The following is a 25049-nucleotide window of genomic DNA, read 5'->3' on the forward strand; positions in this document are numbered from 1 at the left end:
TTCCCTGATGCATCAGCATCCTTGCTGTGATCACTCATTAGTGTCGGAGCTTGAACACCATGCAATTTACATCCTCTATGGTGTTAAAACCCCCAACATGGCTTGCCCCAGATATTGTGGATATTGATTTCTTCTCTTTATATTTGTCAGACTGACTTTCATGTGTCCCTTTCTTTTGTGGGGGCTCATACCTTTAAGTTAATCTGGCCCAACCACGTACCCTGGACTCATTGGCTGGTGAAGAAGAGCAAGTGATACTTCCTGCCTCACCTGGCTCTTGACCTTGCCAATTCATTCTAGTGCCAAGTCTTTCTTCTTTATCTGAGTTACTGTTTACATGTGACTCTGTTAGCCTTAAGCCTTGATTTGTGTGGCTGTTACTTACCCTCATTGGTACTTTCTTAGAATAACAACGATAATATACATACTAGTTTTATTAATAATAATGGCAAAAGAATGACTAAGTGCCATTTATGCCAATATTTTATTTTATTTTTTTTAAGATTTATTTATTTGACAGAGAGTAAGAGAGCACAAATAGGGGGAGCAGCAGAGGGAGAAGCAGGCTCCCCCACTGAGCAGGGAGCCTGACATGGGGCTCGATCCCAGGACTCTGGGATCATGACCTGAGCCAAAGGCAGACACTTAACCGACTGAGCCACCTACCCACCCGGCCAATATTTTATACATTGTGTATTTTGTTACAATAACTCTGCAAAAGAGGTCATCTTAGTTCCACTGGACAATTGAGAAAAATAAGGCTCAGAGAACTCAGGCTCAGTTCTCTTCAGTGCCAAAGTTCATGCTCATTGCTCTGAATCACTTTCTAGAAACCAGACTAGAATAATACACCCTCGTTCCTATCCCCCGACACAAGCCCCCAACCCCATCTGGCGGCTGAGTCCTGGTGGGCTGGTTTAATGGGTGGGCCCACCACAATCCTTTGAAGAAGTCAGACAGCTGTCTATACTCCTGACTTCAGCAGGGACAGCCTTCCAGTTCTAAGTGGCTACTCCCTATTTCCAAAGGGCCAGGGCAGGTCAGAATTATATTGCTTCTGGTCAAAGGCCACTGCAAGCTTCATTTGGCGAGCTCTTTAGAGTCCTGCCTAAAGTGGCTGTAAGTGGTGAATGTATGAAGACTCCCTTCTCCAGGCTGCTCCCCGAAGCTTCATGGATTCCTGAATTGGATGCATCTTTTTCTGGCACTGCAAAAGTTTTGTTGTTGTTGTTGCTTCTCGGGACTTGGTTATGATCAGAATAGTTGAGGTTGTAAAATGAATGGCCTCTGAGTAAGTGAGGTATTATTATATTATTTCAAATTTGTTTATTCAATGAAAGGGACTGGGAAGGGGTTGTGGGAATGTGTCTCATGTTATCATGGGAGCTGACTTCAAAGCACAGAGGAGACATGTACACCACCCCCAGTTCCTTCATCGCCCAGGGAACACTGTGTGTCCCTGAGCAAGAAGGAGTCGGGAGATTTTTTTAAAAATACAATTTGTGGAAAGGGTAGGGAAAAAAGCAAGCAATGTCTGAATATCTATTTTTTTTCTAATGATAGCTAACTGACATGCACTGAAGACTTACCATGTGTCTCTTACCGTGCCAAGCACTGACACAGACATTAGATCCTCATGAATACTCACCCATTTAACAGAAGACAAAACTGAGCCTGTGCATTTTGCTTAGAGTCACAAAGGTCGTAAGTGGCTCAGCAGGGATTTGAACTTGGCAGACTGCTTCCTGAGCCTTTGCCTACCCGCTGCCCTACACTGCCTTCTATTGAGGATACTAATGGTTTATTCTGACCCAAGAAGAGTTCAATCAAATATAAAAGCCTGAGAAATGTAAGGTAAGGTATTAATGGAACATTTAAACTATCCACGTGGGCTGCAGAAGCTGCCTTAGAGAGCTTGGAAGGATCACTTCCTGATGCATCTAAATGTAGCGACAAAAAGTCATCTGCTTTGAGCTGCGCCGGTGCCCAAGGTAGGAAAGGGAGGATGAAGAGGGACCTGGCAACAGTTCCCAGATTTTTAAAATGGAAAAACGGCGCGATTGTTTCCAAGGGATTAATTGTACAACTCAATAAATGTCATCACATAGGAAAGATGCCTCCTGTAAAGAGGAGGCCACTCTAATTAGTGAGAATGAAGAGCGAGACACTGAAAGAAGTGAGCTCTACAAATCGCAGGTGTGGGAAAAAAGAGGGCAAGGGTCACTATCAACATAGACTTACGCCCCAAGTTCTTGAGAAGAGGCACCAGGAGAGGCCGAGATACAATCGGATGAAGACCTCAGGGACAATCACATCACTGGGCTGTGTTTGCCACTTTTTTAGCCGAGAAAGCACTGATTAACTCTCTCCTAGCCATTGGAGTTTATGTGCCTGAGGGGACTTAGCCATCTGGAAATGATGCAAGGAGAAAGACTCCCTGCCCTGGAAAATGGCCAAGCCCACTGACCGGGTTTTCCTCAGCCTGGGTGGGGTACATCTGCTGTTGTCTTTCATCTATGGGAGTTCTCCTCCTTTGGGGTCACTTTCCCTTGGGAACAATTGGTGAGCCTCTGGGAAATTTACAGAGAAGACCAACAGGATTCGGATTTGATGATGATGATGATGATGAGCGGGAGAAGGAGGAGGGGGAGCTGATTTTTATCACCTATTGCCTGATTCATTGCTTCCACGAATCACTGAATTCTCAGGGAAAGGGTGCGTTACTGCCTAAGTGTCACGTGGGGATTTCTACCCCCTGTCTTGGCCTCCTGGCTCTTTCCATGAGTCTGCATAGATCACCTCTGGTGGTGGGGAAGGTGCAACAAAGCTCTTGAGGCAGCTCTGCTCCCACCAGCTTGCTAGTCACCCCCCCACCCCGATGCTCACGCAGAACAGCAGGTGGCCGACTCCCAGTGCCACAGCAAAGTATCCAGCCTGTCAGCCTCCAGCCGACTCCAGAACAAGTGACAGTCACCTTCCGCTTTGACATGTCCAGGCACAAAGGACATCCTGGGGGTGATGGCTTCAATCTTGTTGGACCTAAAGTAGCCCCTTTTCTGGGGGGATGCTTTTCGGTGCTAACCAACATCTTACGTCAGGTAAGGATAGATATTGCATCAAGACATTATGAAGGGACCCAATCATGTTTCCATATCCCAACTAGAGGGTTTTACAGCCGATTTGGATAGGTGAGTCATTGCTGCCAATGAATATTTCATACAACAAATACGTTTTAAAAATTTTTTCTTATCAAATTCATTACATTCATTAATGTTTTAAATTCCCATCAAAATGCAATTTAAACGATCACCCCAAAACAATCTTCTAAGACTGCGAGCTACTTTCTGAAAGTCTCATACAAAGAAACATCACAAATTTTCCTGTGAGAGACATACCGATCCTCAAAGGGGATTTTCCAAGGTTGCCTCACTACACCCTGCCGTGTGCTAAAGATTTTTCTGGTATTTTCCACCTTTGGAAGACACAAGGTTTACTTGGCATAAATGGGACATTTGGACTGGTTAAAAATTCACTCTGGAGGGGCACCTGGATGGCTCAGTTGGTTAAGCATCTGCCTTCGCCTCAGGTCATGATCCCAAGGTCCTGGGATTGAGCCCCACATCAGGCACCCTGCTCAGCGGGGAGTCTGCTTCTCCCTCTCTGCCCCTCCCCCACACTCATGTGTGCACTCTCTCTCTCTCAAATAAATAAATTCTTAAAAAAAAAAAAAATTAGGACTCCGGAGCCAGACTGGCTAAACTCAAATTCTAGTTCTGCCACTTACTAGCTATGGTTCTCTGAGCAAGTCACTTAACTTGCCTGTACCTCAGTTTCCTTAGCTGTAAAATGCAGATGATCAGAGCATTACCTTTTAGAGTGAGGTGTAAATAAAACAATACAAATATTCATTAAAACTATGCCTGGCATGTAATAAGTGCTATGGAAGGGCTTGCTTTATTATTGGTATCATTATCATCATCATTATTATTATTCACTTCATGGTAGGCACCAGGCATATAGTGAACCAAGTAAGTACAGCCTCAGCCCTTACAGAGAGTGGCAGACATCACTTAAAAATTAAACCCATCGGGGGGCACCTGGGTGGCTCAGTCAGTTAAGCATCTGACTCTTGGTTTTGGCTCAGATCATGATCTCAGGGTCATGGGATTGAGCCCCACATCGGGCTCCCTGCTCAGTGGGGAGTCTTCTCTCCCTCTCCCTCTGCCCCTCCCCTCGCTCACACTCTCTCTCTCTCATAAATAAATAAATCTTTAAAAAAATTAAACCCATCAGAATATAATGTCGGCTTGTGTGTTAGGAAGGAAACCCACAGGGTGCAGTGATAAAGACCGAGGTTCAGGGCTGTCAGGGGAGGCTTCTCCAAGGCAGTGTTGTGTTTAAGCTGAGCCTAGAGGCTGAGAGGGAGAAGACCCAGCCTCTACTATTACCATTAGCAGAGGCAGCATCATCCCTGTCCCCTTAATGATTACTACAGGTAATGATCTTCTCATTGATTGTATTGATCTCATTGATTGTATTGATCTGTATTGATTGTATTGATCTGTATTGATCTTCTCAGTTAAGTGTAAGCATATAGGATTAGCTCCACTTTATAGTGGACACTATTGAGGCTCAGAGAGGTTAAGCGGCTTGCTTAAGGTCACACGGCTTACACGTGGCGGAGCCTTGACCGCAGCAGGAGTCCGTCTGATTCCCAAGCTCGTCATGGGCCTTTCAGCTGCACTCCCCTGGCTGCCTCTTGCACTGGCTGCCACCAGGATGAGGACCATTAGAGCATGTTGCTCAGTATGGCACTGGCAGGTTCTCTAGAAACCCAAATATAAGAAGGGATCTACTTAGTTGGGGTGGCCAGAGTGCTCTGCTTTCTGGTTGTGGGGGCAGGGGAGGAAGAGCATTTAAGGTCCTCCTCTTCACTTGATCAGACTGACCACTGACTGATGAGCTCTTAGGTTGACAGGTGCGTGGAGGGCAGGCTTTCCTTGGGGGCGTGTGAACCAGGCAGGCAGACTGGACACGCGCCCCGCCTTCACCAGCCAACGCCAAAGTAGTGAGGGTGTTTCTCTGAGGTGCTAACACCCGTGCTGGGTATTCAGGCATCATTTGCCCTTCTTCAGAGAGCTGTGGTCGAATGGTCCTGTGTTCTGTTCGTGCCGGGATGGGTGGGATGGGGATTCATGATTTCCTCACATCCAGTGCTTCCTTTCCTCAAGGTTAGAGCCCCTCTTGAGCTCCGCCCAGAACACTAGCTCCTCTTTCCATAGCATCCTCCTGATGTCTAAGTTGTTGCTAATCCTTCATTTTTAGTTACTGACCGATATGATCACATTCACTTTTAATCTTTCAGAAATATTTCCAGAAAACTCTCATCTACTGATGAGAGTAGCTTGCCTTTTTCTAGCTCTTGTAATTAATATATTCCCTCTTATACTGCCTTGTAATGTCACTTCACTTAGACTTTGGGAAGAAGGGAAGGACACAGATACACTTCATTCAGCCTCTTTAATTTGAAATCAGGGCACCTAGACTCCAAATATGGTGGAAACCAGGTTCTACTGGCCTGGAACATGCAGATGCAATGAGAAGCAGGTCCTAAGTGGCTTCTGAATCTTTGCGTTTGGATGCAGGCAGAAGGGTGGGTTTAATTTAACCTGGGGTGGGGAGCTGAGAACCTTTCTCTGGAGAGATGACAATTCACGAGGGATGTCATTGTTAGAATATGGTTTTTGTAGACAAGGCCTTCTACTCTCAAAATCCCAACCATACATTTCTGTTCATAAGTGAGATCTAGTCATAGCCCTATTCCCCTCTTTAAATAGTGACCAGCAACCCCCAGCAGCTTTAAGCACGAAGCTAGGCAGCATCAGGGGTATCCAAGAAGCAGCAAGACTGATCTTCACTTGTCAACTAAAGTATTTTCATCTGAGCTTATATTTGTTTTTATATGACAACATATTATCAGCAAGAGTTTTCAGTGAACTTGACACAGGAAGATGACAGAAAACCACTCCCTCCAAATAGATCTATCACTGAGCATGAGGAGACTCAGAGGCCTCGGGGCACATTTTGGGTAGGAGAGGAACATGCACTTCACCTCTGCTTTGCCTAAGCACTGTCCAATTCAACCTGGTCTACATCTCAAACTACATTTAGACATATAGCTCTTGCATAATTTAATGAAGCTGGGACAGTCCAACACACTCAATAGGCATCATTTATTTAAATTAAATATGGATTTTCCTTTCCCGTTGTCAAAAGATCTTTGGATGTTTTCTTCCAATGGCAGAAATAGCAACATCTAGAATCAGATGATTCGTAGTCCAAAGGATTTTCAAAAATAGCTCTAAAAATGAAATTCATTTTTCAGGACTTTTTAAAAAGAGACGTGTGACTAGGTGAGCAGCTCTCCCAGACAAGAGCAAGAGTGAGCCTAGTGTTCAGGGATATTCGGGAACTGTTTTTACTTCTGCTCCTTCATTCATTCCTCCTTTTGGTTCTCTCCTCTCTCTCTCTCTCTCTCTTTCTCTCTCTCTCTCTCACACACACACACACACACACACATCATTTACTCTCCAAAGCTACTTACTTTTTCTTCCTACATTTAACTTTCTATCAGGTATGACCTCAAGTTATCAATAATCTCCCCCTTCCACTTCCTGTCTACACTAAGGCTATTTCATAGCTAAGCTACATGGTCATCTCTGCTTTGAAGCAAGAAAGCTTTGCACTATACATACATTTAAGATTTCATGAATGCTGAATGAATCAACACGTATATAAAACACCATAAGTGTGTGTATATATATATATATATATATATACACACATATATATATATATATGATGTTTTATGTGTGTGTGTGCATTTAATAACTCAGTGAAATCTAGTTCCCACCACTTCTTTGGAAAATTTAGTCTTACAGACGTTAGTGACATTATGTCCTTATCTAGGACAATAAGTTAAAAATCTTGCTTTCAGCATTTTATATTTAATAAACATCTTGGTGAATCATAAAATAAAACCCAGTTAGGAGAAAGTGGTAGACGAGACCAAAGAGAGTCTCAAAAAGTTATTGACTAGTGAGAGGCTATGCACATTCGATGCTTGAAAGCCAAATTAATGATATGTCTTATTAATACTTCAAATGAAAATAACAGAAATCTGTAAAGGATTTCCACCTTATTTTTAAATATTTCCTGTGTGGCTCAGTCGGTTAAATGTCAGACTCTTGATTTGGGCTCAGGTCATGACCTCAGGGTCCTGAGATGGAGCCTTCATCTGGTCTCCCTGCTCAGCACGGAGTCGGCTTGTCCCTCCCCTTCTGCCCCTCTCCCCACTCACAGGCATGGGTGCATGCTCTCTCTCTCAAATAAATAAATCTTTAAAAATATGTGTTTCCTGTGTATAAACATGTATGCTGAATATAAGAGGGAAAGAGTCCAGTCTTCAGACTCATTTTTATCTCCTCCCAGCCCACCCCACCCCCAACTTAATTTATTATGTAAACCTTGGAAATCAGAATTCAGCCCCTTTCTGGCAACTTTGCTACACATTTAAAATGTTTCATAAGAAAAGTTGGGCTTATAGGTCTAATTGTTATTCCTTGTTTTTTGTCCTGATGGCCCCTTGTCGTTTGGGTAACTGTAGTGTGTATTGAATTCCCAAGAAACTAATTTTTGGAGGTTCCCTTTCCCTGATGATGGAAGCTGAAAGACAAAGCAAAACAGAAAAGATTGAAAGCCCCACAGCAGTCCATCAATAATAGGGGTGAGTCCCTCAAAGGCAACAAGGGGATCGATGAAAACAGGACTCTAATAGCTAGAAAGCATCTCATTTCTTTCCCCAAAGACTTCGGCATCTGCCAAAACATCTGACTCCAAAAGCCACCCCCAAGTTGAGCCAGACTGAGAGAGAGGTGCCTGGATAGGAGTCTGGGATGTAGCCTGCCCCGTCCCTGCCAAGCCCATGGTGTCCTACAGAGGATCCCATTCCCACTGCTGACTGAAGCTGGTGGAATGTTTAGGGACCTCCAGTCAGTACCTTGCTGCATCCGACCTGTTTGTTCCTGAGCAGATGACCAGAACCTACGGGAACAACTGGAGAGTCCCATGTCATGGGTGTGGGAGGTCGGGGGGGATGCACAGGAACACTAGGAACCTGGAGAAGCAATCACATAATATTGGAAAAGGCACATTCACAATCATGGAAGCCCACTTCCCACTTTGTCTCTGGTGGACACTATATATAATTTCTTTTTTCAGTGCACACAAGCCAGACAGGCTACATTGTAGCTTCCCTTCAATAAATGTCCCAGTTGTTTGGAGTAAAAATGGTTTAGATTAGCAGCCGGGCACTCTGACAAAGGTCTGGAGGGGTTAGGGAACTTGCCAGCACCATTAGCATTTTTTTCTTCTTTTTCCAGCAGCACTAAAATATGTTTGCTCAAAACAGAGGGAGATGAAAAACTACTGGCAGCCAGTACCTCTTAAAAGAAAAAAAAAATGTTTTACTTCTCTGGCAAACATACCAATTAAATAATGCTGTGTTGTGACAGTTTACTGCGCAATTAATGCCTAATTGAGCATCGTGAGAGATGCTTCTGTGAAAGCGACTTCACTGGAGCTGGAGGGGCCACACCTCACAGCAAAACAAACCTACTGCAAACTCCCTGCAAGCACCCTTTGCACTGAGGAGCCCAGAAACCAAAGAAAACATTTTTACTTTGAGTCCCTAAGAGTTACACTAGAAGGATTAGCTTGACAGAAAGAGCCCGACATTGAAAATCGTACTGGAGATTTCATACTTTCCTCATTTGTAAGCAATATCCATTTGCTGTGAGATATTTTTAGCACAAGCATCCCCTGTTGCCCTATTCTCTTACAGTATACCATTAGATCCTGAAGCCAGTCCAAGCAGGTCACGTGATTTCTAAGCATCTCTTTGGTTCCCTCCTAAGTGACTAGTCTCGCAGGAGTCAGGGAATACTGGACTCTTAACTACCGAAGACCTCCAAGTCCTTCCTGAAGCCTTGAATTCTTATTGATAGGATGTGAAAATGCTTTACAGCTGCCTCTTCTAAGAGGTCAGCTTGGCAGAACTCGCCAAGTGACCTCAGTGATAGAGATATTTTCAGCCCCACAAGCCGCCTATGTAAATATAAAAATGTATTAGGCTGCAGAACTGCGTGTGTGGGAACAGAACAACCATACTATTGAAAGGGACTCGCAGGGGCAACCCTGGTGTCACTCACGTGGGCTTGGCTAATGCATGCATGCTTTTGATAAGTCGTTTTGGCTCAGGGGGCTCTGCATTTTGGATGAGCCAATTTCATTTCTGGAACTTAGGAGCTATGAAAAGTAAAATCCCAATCACTTCGTGAGGTGTCTAGCAAAAATTTCCTTGCAGAAGTGCTTACACTTAAAAAGAAAACCATTTTCACTCTTTATGGGACACTCATTTGCCTTGGAAAAATGTCAATGTAGAGTTAGATTTTCAGTTGTTTATCTGAAAAAGAGTGATTTATTTGAGTGTCTGAGTGAAAAAGATATATTTACTGAGACCTCTGAAACTGAAATTGGAGAGAATCATTGTAATGAACAGGAAACCTGTTCTTGAAATGAATTGAGAAATAACTCTCCCGGCGAAATGCTCTAATATTCCTGAGCGTGTTCAGTTTCAGTGGATCAAATCTTTCCCATCTCCGCATCCAAGCTATTTGGCGGCGATCAGATGATCAGAGCTCAAGGAAGTGATTGGAGCGTGAGCTGGCTACAGCTGCAATGTAGGCTGTTTTCAGGGACAAGGAGCCACTGTTTTTCAAACATAGCATCAACATAGAAGTTATTTTGTAGGCTCCAGGATGCAGCAATGGGCTGCACTGCCAGCATTGTTCTGCTTCAAGCTTTTCGCTCTGTGGTCCAGAGGAGCTGTCCACACATTTGTAGACGACGCCAAGAGGAACCATCCCACGAAATTTTGCCTCTGGAGAGTGACGATGAAATGAGTAGACCCAGAACCCTCATCCTCACGGTATAGTACTTGTGGCAAAGCAGCCTCGGTGGATGGAACTGTTACGATAGAGATGAGGTTGCAATTTAGGGTTTGGGGTGTTCGGTTTGCAATAAAGAAATGTGTGACCTAGAGTTTACTACCGTGCTTTACAACGTGGGGAAAATCTTTAAAACTACTTCTGTCATTCAGAGCTGATTATCTTTCTTTTAGATCTGTCACGAAATGTGCAGTTTATTGGTCTATTAGAAATTCTCTTCTGCCTAACATTTTGTGTGCTGTTACTCGCTTTTGTGCAGAGAAAAAGAGAAAACTTGGGGGGTTTGGTCTAATTCAGTGGATTTTATTTTGTAACTCTAATTTGAAAGAAGAGCCCCCAACATAGTTTTAGATCACATGTAACCAATCCAGTTGTGCAGAGGTCAGTAGATAAATGCCTAACTTCAAGGTATTTGGAGCTTTCATTTATGACCCAGAAATGGAAATGCCTTTACAAAATGCTTAACTTAGGCATAGAATCAGAATAAAGTTTCTGAGAATTTTGTGGAATGCATGGTGTATTGATTAGAATGTTGTGCTTGCTTCGGTGTTGTTTCTTGCCATTTGTCAAATTACATTTCTGTCTGTGCTTTAGTTATACGAGACAATGTTATTCCTTCTTTGTGCACCTATTTTATCAGCAAGAATTAAGTAGAGGGTAGCATCTTTTCTTACTTGAGATTCAGGGAAAGATCTGCTTAGTCACTGAAATCCCATGTTTGGATGGAGGTGGTGTGTTAAAGTTTCAAAAATTGGGGAGACATTGCATGGTTTCAGCACAATTGACTTTTTCCTCTTAGATTTCAGCACTCAGCTATCAAGGAGGTAGTAAATAATGAATGAGAAGTACCTGTTACACTCAAAGTTTTTAAATGAAAGTCATTTGGTTTATGCTGTGCCTCTGAGTGACAGAATATAAGCTATACCATTCTGTGGCAGCTTCTTCAACAAATCAATATTTGATTTTCAAAAGGCAATACTGTTCTTGAACTATTGGGCTCTGATTTTCTCTAGGAGGAAATACTAGGTGGGAATCATTTCATACTTATTATTCCCGTAAGTTTTTCACAAATTAAATTTAAAAGAATTTGAGACTTTTTCCCCCAAGTTTAACTCTCATTAATGACAGTAACATTCTACAGTTATGTGTTTTGCTATGCCATCTCAATCATCAAACAGCCTGCCCCCTCCACTAATTTTACCACTTAGACTATAAAATTTGGCAGGTGGAAATTTGAAGAAAAAAAAAAGATAACAATGCCTTATTTTTTCAAGGATCTCTTTAATTTATATAATACTTTTATGGACATTAAATGGAATGAGGATGAATTTACTGGTAAAGAAAATGGCTTCAGAAAGATTGAATATCGGGGCACCTGGGTGGCTCAGTCGGTTAAGTGTCTGCCTTCGGCTCAGGTCGTGATCCCAGGGTCCTGGGATCGAGCCCCGCATCGGGCTCCCTGCTCGGCGGGGAGCCTGCTTCTCCCTCTCCTCCCCACTCATGCTCTCTGTCACTATCTCTGACTTTCTCAAATAAATAAATAAAATCTTTAAAAAAAAAAAAAGAAAGATTGAATATCTTATTCACATCACACAGCTGCTAAATGCCAGACCCTCAAGTCACATTTAGATCAAGGATTACAAAAGGCAGTATAATTTCCATTCTGTTCATACCTCTAAGGAAATAAGGATAAAACTGAATTTTTATGAGAAGTCTGATGGAAATCTCCGACCACCAGTAAAATATGCTCATACAGGATCATTGTGAATCTTAAGAGTTTCCTCTGGGCCACTCCAAATTCACTCATTCAGTAGCTATTTATTGGTGGCCTACTATGGACCAGCCCCTGTTCTAGACATTTGGAATCCTCCCATGAACAAACCCATCAAAGATCCCTGTCCTGAGTTGCAGAGTTTTACGTTGATAGTACATTTTCCAAATCTTGTTGTTATGGAAATGCCATATTAGTGTTGTGATGTTTAGTGTACAAATTTAAGTCAATGAAATTATTCCTTATCTTTAAAGATAGTAGTTCAAAAACTTTAATGTGTTTTAAAATCACCTAGGAATTCTTATATATGAACCAATCCTTGGGCTCCTGGACCCAAAAATTCTATATACAAAGGTATGGAGTACAGCCTGGACATCTGCATTCTTAGCAAACACCTCCAGGTACTTCTGATGCAGGAGCCCCGTGGTTGATACCCAGAGAAACATGGCTCAGGAAACTGATCATCTACACTCTCTACCTCTTGTCCTATATACTGATAGGCTAATCATCTTCTTATTCTGGCTCAAAGCTTCTGAACAAACTGATTTTTTTTTCTCTCTCATTTTTCTATCACCTGTTAGACACCAAATTTGTATGTTGCTTGTGTGCGTGTGTGCGTGCACACGCATGTCTGAGTCATGGGTGGGCATAGGGAGGGAGGGAGAGAGAGAGAGAGAGAAAGATTACAGACTCGGGAGCTAGAGCCTCTAGGATGGAATCTTGGCTTCATCACTTATCAGATATATGAGCTTCCCCACACTATTTAACATTTCTCTTTTTCTCATCTGTATGATGAGGGTAATAGTTCCATCAACCCAAAGCTGTTTTGAGGGTTTAATGAAGTAAAATATATTTTAAGTGTTTAGAATCACATCTAGATATATTAGTTAAGATGTTCACTAAGGGGAATATTCAATAACTGAAAAAGTGACATTTAGGGAAAGACCCAAAGTAGGTAAGGAAGTGAATCATGCCACTGTCTGTGGGAAAATGTCTCAAGCAGACGGACCAGCCAGGACGGAAGTTGCTAATCTGGGAAGAAGCTAAGGGTGTCTGAGGCATAGGGAAGAAGCCAGTGGGGCCAAGCGAGCCAAAGAGAGGTAGTAGAAAGTGAGGTCATTGAGGTAATGGGGGACAGATCATGAAGGCCATCATGAAGACTTGGAGGGAACTTTTCCCAAGAGTGTGAAGGGAAGTCACTGGAGGGAGGAGGCCCAGAAGCCAAGAGCCTGGGTTGTGGAGCTGGAATGTCAGGATTTGAGCCCTGTCTCTGCTACATGCCAGCTATGTGATCTTGACAAATGACTTGTCCTCCCTGTGACTTTGTTTCTCCACTGATAAAACACAGAGAGTAATGGTACATGCAGTGTAAAGTTCTTGTGAGAATTCAGTAATACTTGCAAAGAGCTTAGACCAGTGCCTGGCACATAGTAAGTGCTCTCTTAGCTGTAAGCTCATTAAATTGGAGGGTCTTGATTGGGAGAGTGACAGGATCTATGGCTGCAGAAGGTCCAGGGTTGAACCAGGGTGACCATTAATCCTGAAGCTATCACAGTGATCCCAGCAAAAGCCTGAATGGTAGTTGCTGAGGTTGTGAGAAGTGGTTGGAGTCAAATACATTTCAAAAGTAAGGCCAGTAGGGTTTGTTTACAAATTCAACATAAAGTATGAGAGAAAGAGAGGACTCAGGGATGAATGTGTGATATTTTGGTTTGGGTTTGGGTTTGTTTGTTTGTTGGCCTTTACCACCAGAGGACTGAGTTGCCATTCAGATTAGGGAAGACTGCAAGAGAAGATTTGGCAAGAGAATCTAAGTTCACTGTAAGACATGTTAAGTTTGAAATGCCTGTCAGGTCCATATATGGAGATTTCAGATCGAAAATTGGATATACAAATCTGAGTTCTGAGGAACAGTCTACAGAAGAGACATAATGCCTGACACAACATAAATACCAATTAAATGATTGATGAATGAATAAATGATCTCTTTTCTAGTTTTCTGTAATATCTACAGTGTGTATTTGCAGTTAATCATATCTTGAGCTATTCATTGAACTCTTAATTATTTATTTTTATTTACTATTCATGTATTTTTCTTATCTCACTGGTAGACAGGAAACCCCATATAGGTAGTAACTATGTCTGCTTTATTCGTTCCATATCCACCCCAATGGTACAGTGGCCAGAAGAGAGTGGGTGGGTGTGGCCAGAAGAAAGACACCAACGAGGGTCCTATGAATAAAGTCAGGACCAGAGAGAAATATACTATGGGAACTATTTCCAAGGAAATAAAATTATCTCTCTTCTTATTCTATAATAAATGTACTAGTTTAATAAAACTTTATTACCAAAGGGATTTTAACATGTTTGCCCAGCGTCATCTTTTTGAAAGGATACATGAGGAAGAAACAACTTCCAAACCCTTTAATCCTGAATTAATGTTCTTATTTCATTTTAGTGGGGTTGAATCTTGAATATACTAATATAAGATTCCCTGGGGAAAGGAAGCTTGTGTAATGGAGTGTGATTTTAAAAGGCTTGCATGGATGGTGTAATGTGGAGCTTAAAAGCACAGAGAATCTTTAGCAGTTATTATTCTTTGTGAACTAGTTTTGAGCTGAATTTCAAAGGTGCAGAAGATGGACAAATGAATTGAATGGTTTCTCCATGGGTATAAGAATTAATTGAATGTGATCAGAGGCTTAGCAATTAGCAACACGAATCTTTGAGGCCAAGGCTTACTAAATTCAGATTACATCTGGTATCAGAGCTCATCCAAAGGATCGTGCATCTTTCTAGTTCTCTGAATGATATAAATTTAGAACAAAGGAATAAGGAACAAAGAAAAAAATGTATGGAATCTAAAAAGTAATGTTTAAAATTTAAAGCCACCACAATGGTAAAGAAAAGCAGAAAACCAGGTGTGGTGGGGTACGCAGAAACTTTCACCAAAAACAATTAGCAAATTCGACTATATAGACATAGAAAAAAAATAAATATATATTAAAAATATAGAGAAAATTATATTCTTAGTGGAGATGAGTGTTTTGGGAGAGGCCATAGTTTGAAGATTAAAAAGATTCTATTATCAAGGAGGAATACATAGGTATATGACTAGAAAAAGCATAGACTCAACAAATCAGCAGTCATAAAAAGTCCCTAAACTTTTAAAAATCATCGAATATATAAAAACCTGGTTATACTTGTTTTTGTTTGTTTCTTTGCTTTCCAGAAGAGTACATTTAAAGCTTATCCCCAAGTACCAGGCTTTGATATAATGAAATCTTGTGAAAACTGAGTAATACAGTTAAGGACAAAATACATCTTTTGGCCAACCAATGATGAATACAGCATTTTCCCATGCTTCAACAAATTTCTTCGGGATTGTCGTTTTAGTCTCTCAGATTTTATTTTCACAGAGCTGATTTTTCACTTAGGGGCAAAGGTTTAGGATTTTGAAGTTCATTTCCAATAATCTACTTTATCCTGCTGGAACGTATTTCATTCTTTAAGACCACGTTCAACAAATTAAGTATGCTCAGGTGAGTCTGTCGTGGTTACATGGAAGTTCAGTAGACAACTGAGGGACCCCTGGCCCTTGCATCTGACGGGTGCTACTCTGCTCTCACGGAGCTTATAGTTTGCTGACAGAGACAGAAAGGACTGGAACAAATGTTAAACTGTAACCATAATAAGATAATAATAATGAGAGTTGGGTTCTACCTCACCACTGTATCCTTTGAGCAACCAACCTCATCAACACAGTCAAGGAAGGTTTCCCATAAGGAAGTAGCAATGGAGCTTGGACCTGGGGAGTGAAGAGATGCTAAGAAGAGAGAGAGGATGCCATGTGTAACCTTGACTTTTATTTTCTTGCCAGGGGTTAAGAGGCAGAGTGCATTTGCTTGCTGTGTGATCTCTGGATCGTTATTTAAATTCTCTATGCCTGGGATGCCTAGGTGGCTCAGTCAGTTAAGAGTCTGCCTTCAGCACAGGTCATGATCCCGGGGTCCTGGGATCTTCGAGTCCTGCATCGGGCTCCTTGCTCAGAGGGGATCTGCTTCTCCCTCTCCCTCTGGCTGCCACTCCCCCTGCTTGTGCTTTCTCCCCCTCTCTCTGACGAATAAATAAATAAAATCTTTTAAAAAAATAAATAAATTCTCTATGCCTTGGCTTTCCATAAAATGGGAGTAAAGAGGGTACCAATCTCTGCCAGTTTCCTATTCCTGCTGTAACAAATTACCACAAACTTAGTAGCTCAAAGCAACACACATTCATATCTTACAGTGCTGGAAGTCAGAAATCCAAAATGGGTCTTATCTGGCTGAAACTGGCAGGGCTGCTTGCCTTTCTGGAGACTCTAGGGGAGGATCTGTTTAGGGTTTTATTGTTAACGTTTTTTTTGCCTTTTGGTTTTTGGCCCTATTCCATTTTCAAAACGAGCATCAGCATGGTGTCTTCAGACATCTCTCTGACTCCGACCCGGACTCTCCTACCTCCCTTTTTCACTTCCAAAGGATCCCAGGGTTACACTGGACCCACCTGGACTATCCAAGATACTCTGTCCATCTCAAGGCCAGCGGATTAGCACCCTTAATTCCATCTGCAGCCTTATTTCCCTTCCTGCCATGTAAATAACAGATTCCTACGTTCTGGGGCTTTGGACATGGACACCCTTGCAGGGGGCTATAATTCTGCTTATCATAGTATCTCATAAGATTATTTTAAGACTCCCATGAGTGAATACAAGAAAAGGACCTGTAATAGCTCCTGGAACCTGGTAAGAAGTCACTACATTTTAGCTGTTACGATTTCCTTTATTGTCTTTTTGAAACAAAGGAAAGTTCACAAATGTAATATACTCCAAGGAGTTATTTTAGGAAAAGGAATTAAACTGCTCGAAGGAAAGCTAATCTGTTCTTCATAGAATGTAGGGAAATGGAAATTTAAGGTTAGCTTATTTCCTGGAACACTGCAATACTTACTGAGTAGACTATTCACACAAATAGATGATTTGAAGAATGTTTGTGTGTGTTTGAGATTTTCTTCTGTGTTATCGACCAATGGCTACTCTTCTGACATTTAACTTTGAGTTTTTTTTATTTTCCCTTTCATCCTTTATAAAGGAATATTGCATCTTTCCCGTTCTCCAAATTATGCCACATTTAAAAATGATAAGGAACAAAAAAAATACAAGATCTTAAAAGAAATGATTAGAATTTAAAATCACTATAATAATAAAGAAAAGGAAAAGATGAGGTGTTACTGAGAGAGAAAGAGAATGAATTTTAAGTTCAGTAGGGAAAATTGGAAATGCAGAAGCCTGTATCTTCTTTGTCAATTTTTTTCTTTCAAGATTTTATTTAAATTCAAGTTAGTGTAGTAGTATTAGTTTTCTTATTTGTCATTTTAAAGTTATTTCAACATTTTTAGATGTCAGTAGATTTTTTGTTACAGATTTATAACAGTTAAGAAACTTAATAATTCCGAATTATGGAAGCTCAATTCTTCTAGAAATAGATACTCAGGGAAAGGTTTGATGAGTGAATGAATGCATGTAAGCCATATCTCATGGGTCATAAAGCTTACAAAGTAGGAATTCAGCAATTGGAAACAAAATATGGATTTATTTGGTAAATTATCAGCAACGCTGCCATTGGTACTTCTGTGTTCTCAGTGGTCTTCTTTGCTTTTGTGCACTTTAGGGGAACAGATTGAATATCCCACAGAATATCATCAAATTCTCCTTTCTATGTCAGAGAAAATAGGAATAGAAATAGTGTTCACAAAATAATAGCTCTTTAGCGAGTACTTCCAGCTCTTTGTCAGACACTTCACTAAGAACTTTGCACAGTTATCTTTTCTTGTTACCACAACAACCACTGGAGGAAATTATTTTTATTCCTGTATCATTGAGGAAGATATTAAAGTGTGGCTCTGTACAACTGAAATATAATGCAAGCCACATAATACAAAATTTCCTAGGAGCTGTATTTTAAAAAGTAAAAAAAAAAAAGAAAAACTAATACTACATTTTATTTAACTCAATATGTCCAAACTATTATTATTTTGATATATAATCAATAAAAATTATCAGTGAGATATTTTATATTGTTTTTTTATACCAAGTCTTCAAAATTCAGTATGTATTATTGCTTACAACACATTTCAATTTGGATGCTAAATATTTATCCCAAGTACTTGTTCGGTATTTAGATTTCATAAAATTTACTAGTTGAAAGAGTAAATTCACATATCGCAGTTATTTCAAAGTTAGTTGGACATTTTCAAATGACTGGACAGAGAGCAACATTTCTTAGAGTTAAATCAAAATTAATTAAAATTAACTATCATTAAAAATTCACTTCTTCAGGGCGCCTGGATGGCAGAGTCGTTAAGCATTGCCTTCTGCTCAGGTCATGATCCCAGGGTCCTGAGATCGAGTCCCACATCGGGCTCCCTGCTCGGCGGGAAGCCTGCTTCTCCCTCTCCCACTCCCCCTGCTTGTGTTTCTGTCTTGCTGTGTCTCTCTCTGCCAAATAAATAAATAAACCTTTAAAAAAAATTCACTTCTTCAATCACACTAACCCCATTTCAAGCACCCAGTAGCCACCCATGGCTAGCAGCTGCTGCCTTAAAAGGTGCAGGTAGAGCAATGGTTGACCTTGCCCAAGGTCACCCATTCAGTAAGGACTTGAACTGGGATTTGAACCCAGAGCCATTGCCTGTAGCCATTACGCCACCTGCCTCTCTTGAAACACCAGAGTGATGAGTGGTGCAAGATTCTGCCCGACTTTATCAGTGTATGCTCCATTGCCTTTCCATGGGTGTTTCTTTCTTTGATTAAAACAACACTAAACTACACAAAATAAATCATTTAATTTCTTCAAAACATGTAAGGAGGGGCAGTGGAGACCAAGGTATCCCATTCATATGAAAATTTGAGGTGAGTTAAAAATGCTTTTTTTTTTTCCCTTCCCACATTTTGTCCCATTTTTGCCCATGCTGTTGAAAAAAAATGTCGATGGGTTTTGAGTTAAAGATTGTATATAACCATGTCATTTATGTCAATGGGCATAAATGTCATCCTGATCAAATTGGCAAATGAATCAAACAAACAAAAATACAAAAAATAAAAGTGAAAAGACTACCCAGGCTAGAGAAGGAGTCAGGGACCAGCCCAGTGTGGCTCTTGTGAAACCTATAACTTCCCTGCAGCCCAGACATACTCACCTCTCCATCCCCACCCTCCTCTCCTCTCCAGCAGCCTGGCCTTGCTCACCTTTCCCACTGAACCTGCCTGCCCTCATGTCTCTGTTGACTCAGGTCTGGGATCACGTGCCAGGACATTCTTCTGCTCAGTGTCCAATACTGCAAACTCTTGTCTTGAAAATCCAGGGTTTTCCATATAGATTATATAGAGAAATGAAATATTAGGAATTGGGGATCATAGAATTCTTGCTTCACTTGAAAGGTGAAACTCAGGGCCAAAGAGACAAATTGACATCTCTGACTTTTATAAGAGATGGTGGCAGAACAAGGACACTTGCCTGGGTCTCAAAATGAGAGACACACAGTCTTTTTAACGCTATACTATTCCCTCCTCATAATCCTAAAATGATGTAGTTCCAGAGTATATGCACAATTTCAGGTGAAACCACATATATGCTAACTGCAAAATACTAACATTAGTAGTAGAGCAAATCTTATCCAGTTTCTGATTTTTTTCTGATTATTTTAGAGCAATAAATCTCTACAGGGATAAAAGCCAATTCTGCCATTCTATAAATAAGGGACTCTTGCTCTAAACTGGTCTCTTTATTTTTCTTTAAGGATTAAATACAAAGAGAAGGAGTTCCAGTTAATCTGTAGAGTAAAACCAGTAAGAACAGATGCTGCAGAGAGACATGGAATATAACTCTGTGGGTCCAGGGTAAAAAAAAAGGGGTGGGGGCAAATGACTTTTGTGTAATCTCTTCATATTAAAGAGTTTACTGAGTTCTATGTCGGGAACAGAAATATATTTCTGACTCCCAAATGCTATGCTCTAACAGAAACAGAATCGTTAACATGGGTTTCGGTGTCGGACTTGTGTCATTTGAAAAAGCTGGGACTATGGGAGAATTCCTTGCATTCTTTGAACCTCAGTGCCCTGCCCTGTAGGATGGTAGTAATTCCTCACAGGGCTGTTGACCTAAATGAGCAGTAAGGAAAAGCACTCGGAGTAATGCCTGCTACGCTAAGGCAATGTGCCTCTTTCTCATGTCTAAAATGAGCAAAATATCTACTGCCCACTGCCTCATAGAAATTAATGACTTCTGTACGTGAAAACATACCCTGTTCATTATTTTGTGTTCATTCTAAGAAGACATTTTGGTATGCATGATGGTTCCTCACTTCTCCACCCATAAGGAAGCTATAATAAGAGACTTATCAAGTTAACAAAAGTTATTCAAAAAGGGGACTCAGTGGAAAAAGCTGGGGAACCAAGACATTCTCCAAATGAAAACCCTTGGAAGAAATAAGTGGACCAAAATGTAGAGATGGGATCAAAGACAACGAGAGACATAAGTGAGGAAGAGGCTTGCTAAGCAGGGAGAGAAATGAAGTGTGAAATGCGTTTTTGGGTTTTTTTTTTCCTCTTTCAAATCGAAGTAGCACTGGGTTGTTAAGAGGCCTTTTTGTAAGGACTGCTTTAAAACGAGCCTGCTTTTGTATTCTAAAACAAGGGGGCATTTCCATCTGTGTCACTTTTGTACTCTAGTTTTTATTTCTTTAAATCTCTCTGTTCTTCATAGCTACCACATTTTGTCCCATTTTTGCCCATGCTGTTGAAAAAGAATGTCGATGGGTTTTGAGTTAAAGATTGTATATAACCATGTCATTCTTTTAGCTATGAGATTATTGAATAGAGCGCTACAGGTCTATAACTGATGGAACTGGGGCAGAATCATCCTCAGGGTCTGACGTAAGAGGCAGGGGAGGCTTTGGTTTGGACGGACAGGCAAATGAACCAATGAACACTTCTACACATGTTGCCTCGACCAACAGCCCTGGAGACTCATTTGCAAAGAAGTGAGGAATAGAGAGTCTGATCACAAGTATGTCTTTTTTGGCACATCTAACACAAAAAGAATATAAACTGTGCATGAGTTCATCACAAAACAGTAAGCACCTTTGGAATCACCTAAGCTATCCTTCAGGTGCTTTTCTGATCTGTTATTGGGGAAGGTATATTTCACTACAGATGTGTTTCATGTTACTAAAAAATCATCAACACTTTATTTATTTTTTTTTAAGATTTTATTTATTTATTTGAGAGAGAGAATGAGATAGAGAGAGCATGAGAGGGGGGAGGGTCAGAGGGAGAAGCAGACTCCCCGCCGAGCAGGGAGCCCGATGCGGGACTCGATCCCGGGACTCCAGGATCATGACCTGAGCCGAAGGCAGTCACTTAACCAACTGAGCCACCCAGGCGCCCTCATCAACACTTTAGATGACTTCCTCGAAGATGGAAGGATTGAAAGGAGAAACAGAATTGTGGAGATTATTGCTGTGTAAATTAAAAAGTACCAGAAGCTTGTGCCCTCCGTTTGGGAAAACTGCTACTTCTTCAGACAACCGCTCATTGTGAAAACTGCCAGAGGAAAGCAGAGAGCCCGATCTCAAACTGAGACTAGGAGAAGTAAAGAAATAGCAGCTGGAGAGTTGTGAAGACTGGGGTTCTGCCGAAGACACTGGGCCTCTCTGAAGAGGTTACTGTCAGCATTTGGCAAACCCTGCTTTCATTTTACCCTGCCAGCCTTCTACCTCAGTTTGGTTGAAGTTTATGTGGGTAGATCTAGAGGCCATGTGTTTCTCTGGCTCTGTTTATTCTGCAATCGAAGAAACTTTCTAATCTTGTGTTGCTTTTAAACCCCTGGCACCACTGTATCCATACAAGCACAGTTCATGATTACATGTATGCTTGCCTTAGAGCCATGAAGTTGTGTATGGACTCAGCTAGGATGGTATATCCATTAGACTGGTAACCAAAGTTTTCAATGGAGTCCTGTGTGTATGGAAAAAGTAATCTACTATCTTATTTAGCCACCTAGCACTGAACCTGTTATTTTATTTAGAGCCTGTGAGGATAATGCCAGTGAGGATAAAATTTTTGTGGTAGAATTCATAAATCTTGGCAGATACTTTTTCATTTAATCTCTTACCTTCTAGCAATAAATGTCGATTTATCACCGTTTCACAGAGAGTACCAAATACTCAATACCAAGTGGATTTCTCAATACTAAGCGGATTAAAAGAAGTGATGTGCTCAAGACCACAGAGGAAGCAAGAAATTGAGAATGGGGGCTGAGTAGGTTGCAGGAGGTGAGGACCTTTGGATGGAGGTGAGCCCCAGGCTTCACACCTTCAATAGCAAAGCCCTTTCTGGCAGAGAAGGGCTTACTTTTACTTAGTCCCAGAACCCACCCTGCCTTGGATTCTTTTAGGCTCAGACTCATATACTTGCGGTTTAACGAATCCAAAGCTTAAACTATTCTTAGTTCTTAGAGGTTATATTCTGGCGCTCTTCTTGAAATACCACATGGGAATTATTTCAGTCAGTAAAAATACTAAACATATCATTTTCTATTAGCTTTCTCCTTGCCATTTTGGTTTCACACATGCTTGATTTCCTAGCAAATGCTCTCTTTTAGGTACACAGTCATGGTTATAATTTAACAGTTTTACTTTCTCGGTGGCTACCTGACTCCATGTTCAACGGAATAGATTTAGATGCATCCATTCAAAATTCAGCTGGTGGTTCCTATTCAGATATTTCCCCCAAATGGATAATGAATAGGTATTAGAAAACGGCAGTTGCAGAAGAGGAAAAACAAAGACTGAATAAAGCTTTTCAGTTCTTCTTTTTTGTATTTTTTAAATTGTAAAACATGTATATGCTATGTGAACAGTATTAAGTATTGCATGCCGGTAATAAGATAAATAGTGAAAATGTTTGAGGGGTTTTACTCAAACTTCCTCCACACATTCCCTCACTCTTCTTGCATCCCTACAAATAGTCATTAGTAACACCGACATAACAGTTTCTTTTTTCTTTCTTTTTTTTTTTTTACAAAATGTGAGGTTTGGGTATTATATAAGACTGAGGAACCACTGAACTCTACCTCTGAAACTGATAATACACTATATGTTAATTAATTGAATGTAAATTTAAAAATTAATTAATTTTAAAAATAAATAAATAAAAATAAAAATTTTTCCACCCCCCCAAAAAAGAAAGAGATCTTTTTAATCACAAAGATAAACATGATCATGACCCAGGATGTGTGGGCACAGAGCCAATTTTTTATTTAATTCCCTTTGTAATTTGATAAGGACACCTATTAAAGTCACTGATATAACCTACTTTCTGTCATAGTCACCAAATAAAATGGCAATTTCAGATAACTCATTATTAAATCATATTTGGGGTACATCATAGCCGATGCTAAGCCACTGGGAAAACACTGAAATTTTTATTTATTATGTAGATAATCAAGTCATATAAAGGCAGATTTTCTAATATTAGAGAAGATTAGAAGATAGATGGAACTTTATCTGTTTGACCCTAATGATTCATGTCCAATGGATGAGATCATTTCATGAGCTCCTACTTTTTTAAGCACCTACAAGATTTTAGACATAATGGAGTTTCCAAATATATTGATGATACCTGCCTCGTTCATCACAGATTTGGTAAATGTGAGCCTCTATTTTTTACTTGAATATTTGCTTTAGGATGATATTTAATTTTATATCCATGAGCTAGCTGGCATTGAAGGGTTTATTCATGTTTTTTCATAGTTTCAACAAATTATAATTGGCCATAAACCCAGCAAGTGTTAAGGTCTAGTCCAAAGAAACTTGTTAGAGAGCCCATCATACTCTTTGTCACATTAGCGTTTTTCTGCATCTTTTCAATGAGAGTTATTCTGCTTTGTCTCAGGAATGCTGTGTGATAACTTCTCAGATTTAAAGCCTGTATGATCAGGGGGTGCCTGGGTAGTTCAGTAGGTTAAGTGTTGGACTCTTTTTTTTTTTTTTAAGACTTCGTTTATTTATTTAACAAAGAGAGAGAGCACAAGCAGGGGGAGAGGCAGAGGGAGATGCAGACTCCCCGCTGAGCAGGGAGCCTGATGCGGTGCTCGATCCCAGGACCCTGGGATCATGACCTGAGCCGAAGCCAGATGCTTAACCAACTGAGCCACCCAGGCACCCCAAGTGTTGGACTCTTGATTTTGACTCAGATCATGATCTCAGGGTGCTGGGTTGCAGGACCGAGTCGGGCTCCACACTCAGCAGGGAGTCTGCTTAAGATTCTCTCTCTCCTTCTCCCTCTGCCTCTTCCACTGCTCACACTCTCTCACTCTCTCTAAAATAAATAGTTAGATGATAGATAGATGATAGATGACAGATAGATAGATAGATAGATAGATAGATAGATAGATAGATAAAATCTTTTTTAAAAATTAAAGCCTGTATGATCAGTTTTATGATTCACATAGCAGAGGCAGTAGTCTTGATGTCCAGAAGGAGGAAAGAAACACTTAAATTTTCTAGAAAAGTAGGAGCAAAGCAAACATTCCCCTTTTGTTGCCCCAGGAGTTGCATCCGGAAACTTACAGTTGCAGGAAAATAGAAATGCAGCGTTACATAAATCTTAAAGGGCCATGTAATAGTTAGTTTGTATTTTCAAAACAGCATGTGTAGTGTGGTGCCAGCACAAAGCGGCCATGCCTTTATATCTATCTATAGTGAGTCCCAAGCAGAGAGTTGGAGCCAGGACCCAGCATCACCCATCTGTGCTTCCCTGGCTGCCCACGTAATTTTTACTTCTCAGGAATATGCAGGCTCTTCAGAAATGTCTTTTAAAAGAATTTGGAGGGAAAGAGCAGGCTGAGAGTGGATGATGTATTGGCTCAGCACTCGGTGTTTGCCAAATATCAGAAGGCGTTAGAGAGTCTGTTGTGCCCACTTGTGTTTTTACAGGGTAACGTTAATCAATTAGCTCAATTCTGCTATAGATAATAAGTAATTACATTCACTGGAAGCCACAACGACATGATTAATAATACATTCTAATTTCCAAAATTAGCATTTCACTCAGCACTTAAAGATGACTCTTTGAAAAGTACTTTTTTTATATATAATAAACATGGACGGATCAA

At 40.7% G+C, this 25049-nt stretch overlaps 1 protein-coding gene across 1 annotated transcript in view; it reads left to right on the forward strand.

Annotated features, from left to right (window-relative positions):
• The first annotated feature begins 9886 nt into the window (after positions 1–9886).
• The window catches only part of DOCK10 (dedicator of cytokinesis 10), a 196293-nt gene continuing 181130 nt past the window's right edge, over positions 9887–25049 (forward strand). Inside the window, exon 1 of the mRNA XM_035006994.1 lies at positions 9887–10048. Within this exon, the coding sequence (XP_034862885.1) occupies positions 9887–10048 (162 nt within the window). The remainder of the gene's footprint in view (positions 10049–25049) is intronic.

This window comes from Mirounga leonina, unplaced genomic scaffold (genome assembly GCF_011800145.1).
Source record: "Mirounga leonina isolate KUSES-001 unplaced genomic scaffold, KU_Mleo_1.0 Mir_151, whole genome shotgun sequence".
NCBI classification, from domain to species: domain Eukaryota; kingdom Metazoa; phylum Chordata; class Mammalia; order Carnivora; family Phocidae; genus Mirounga; species Mirounga leonina.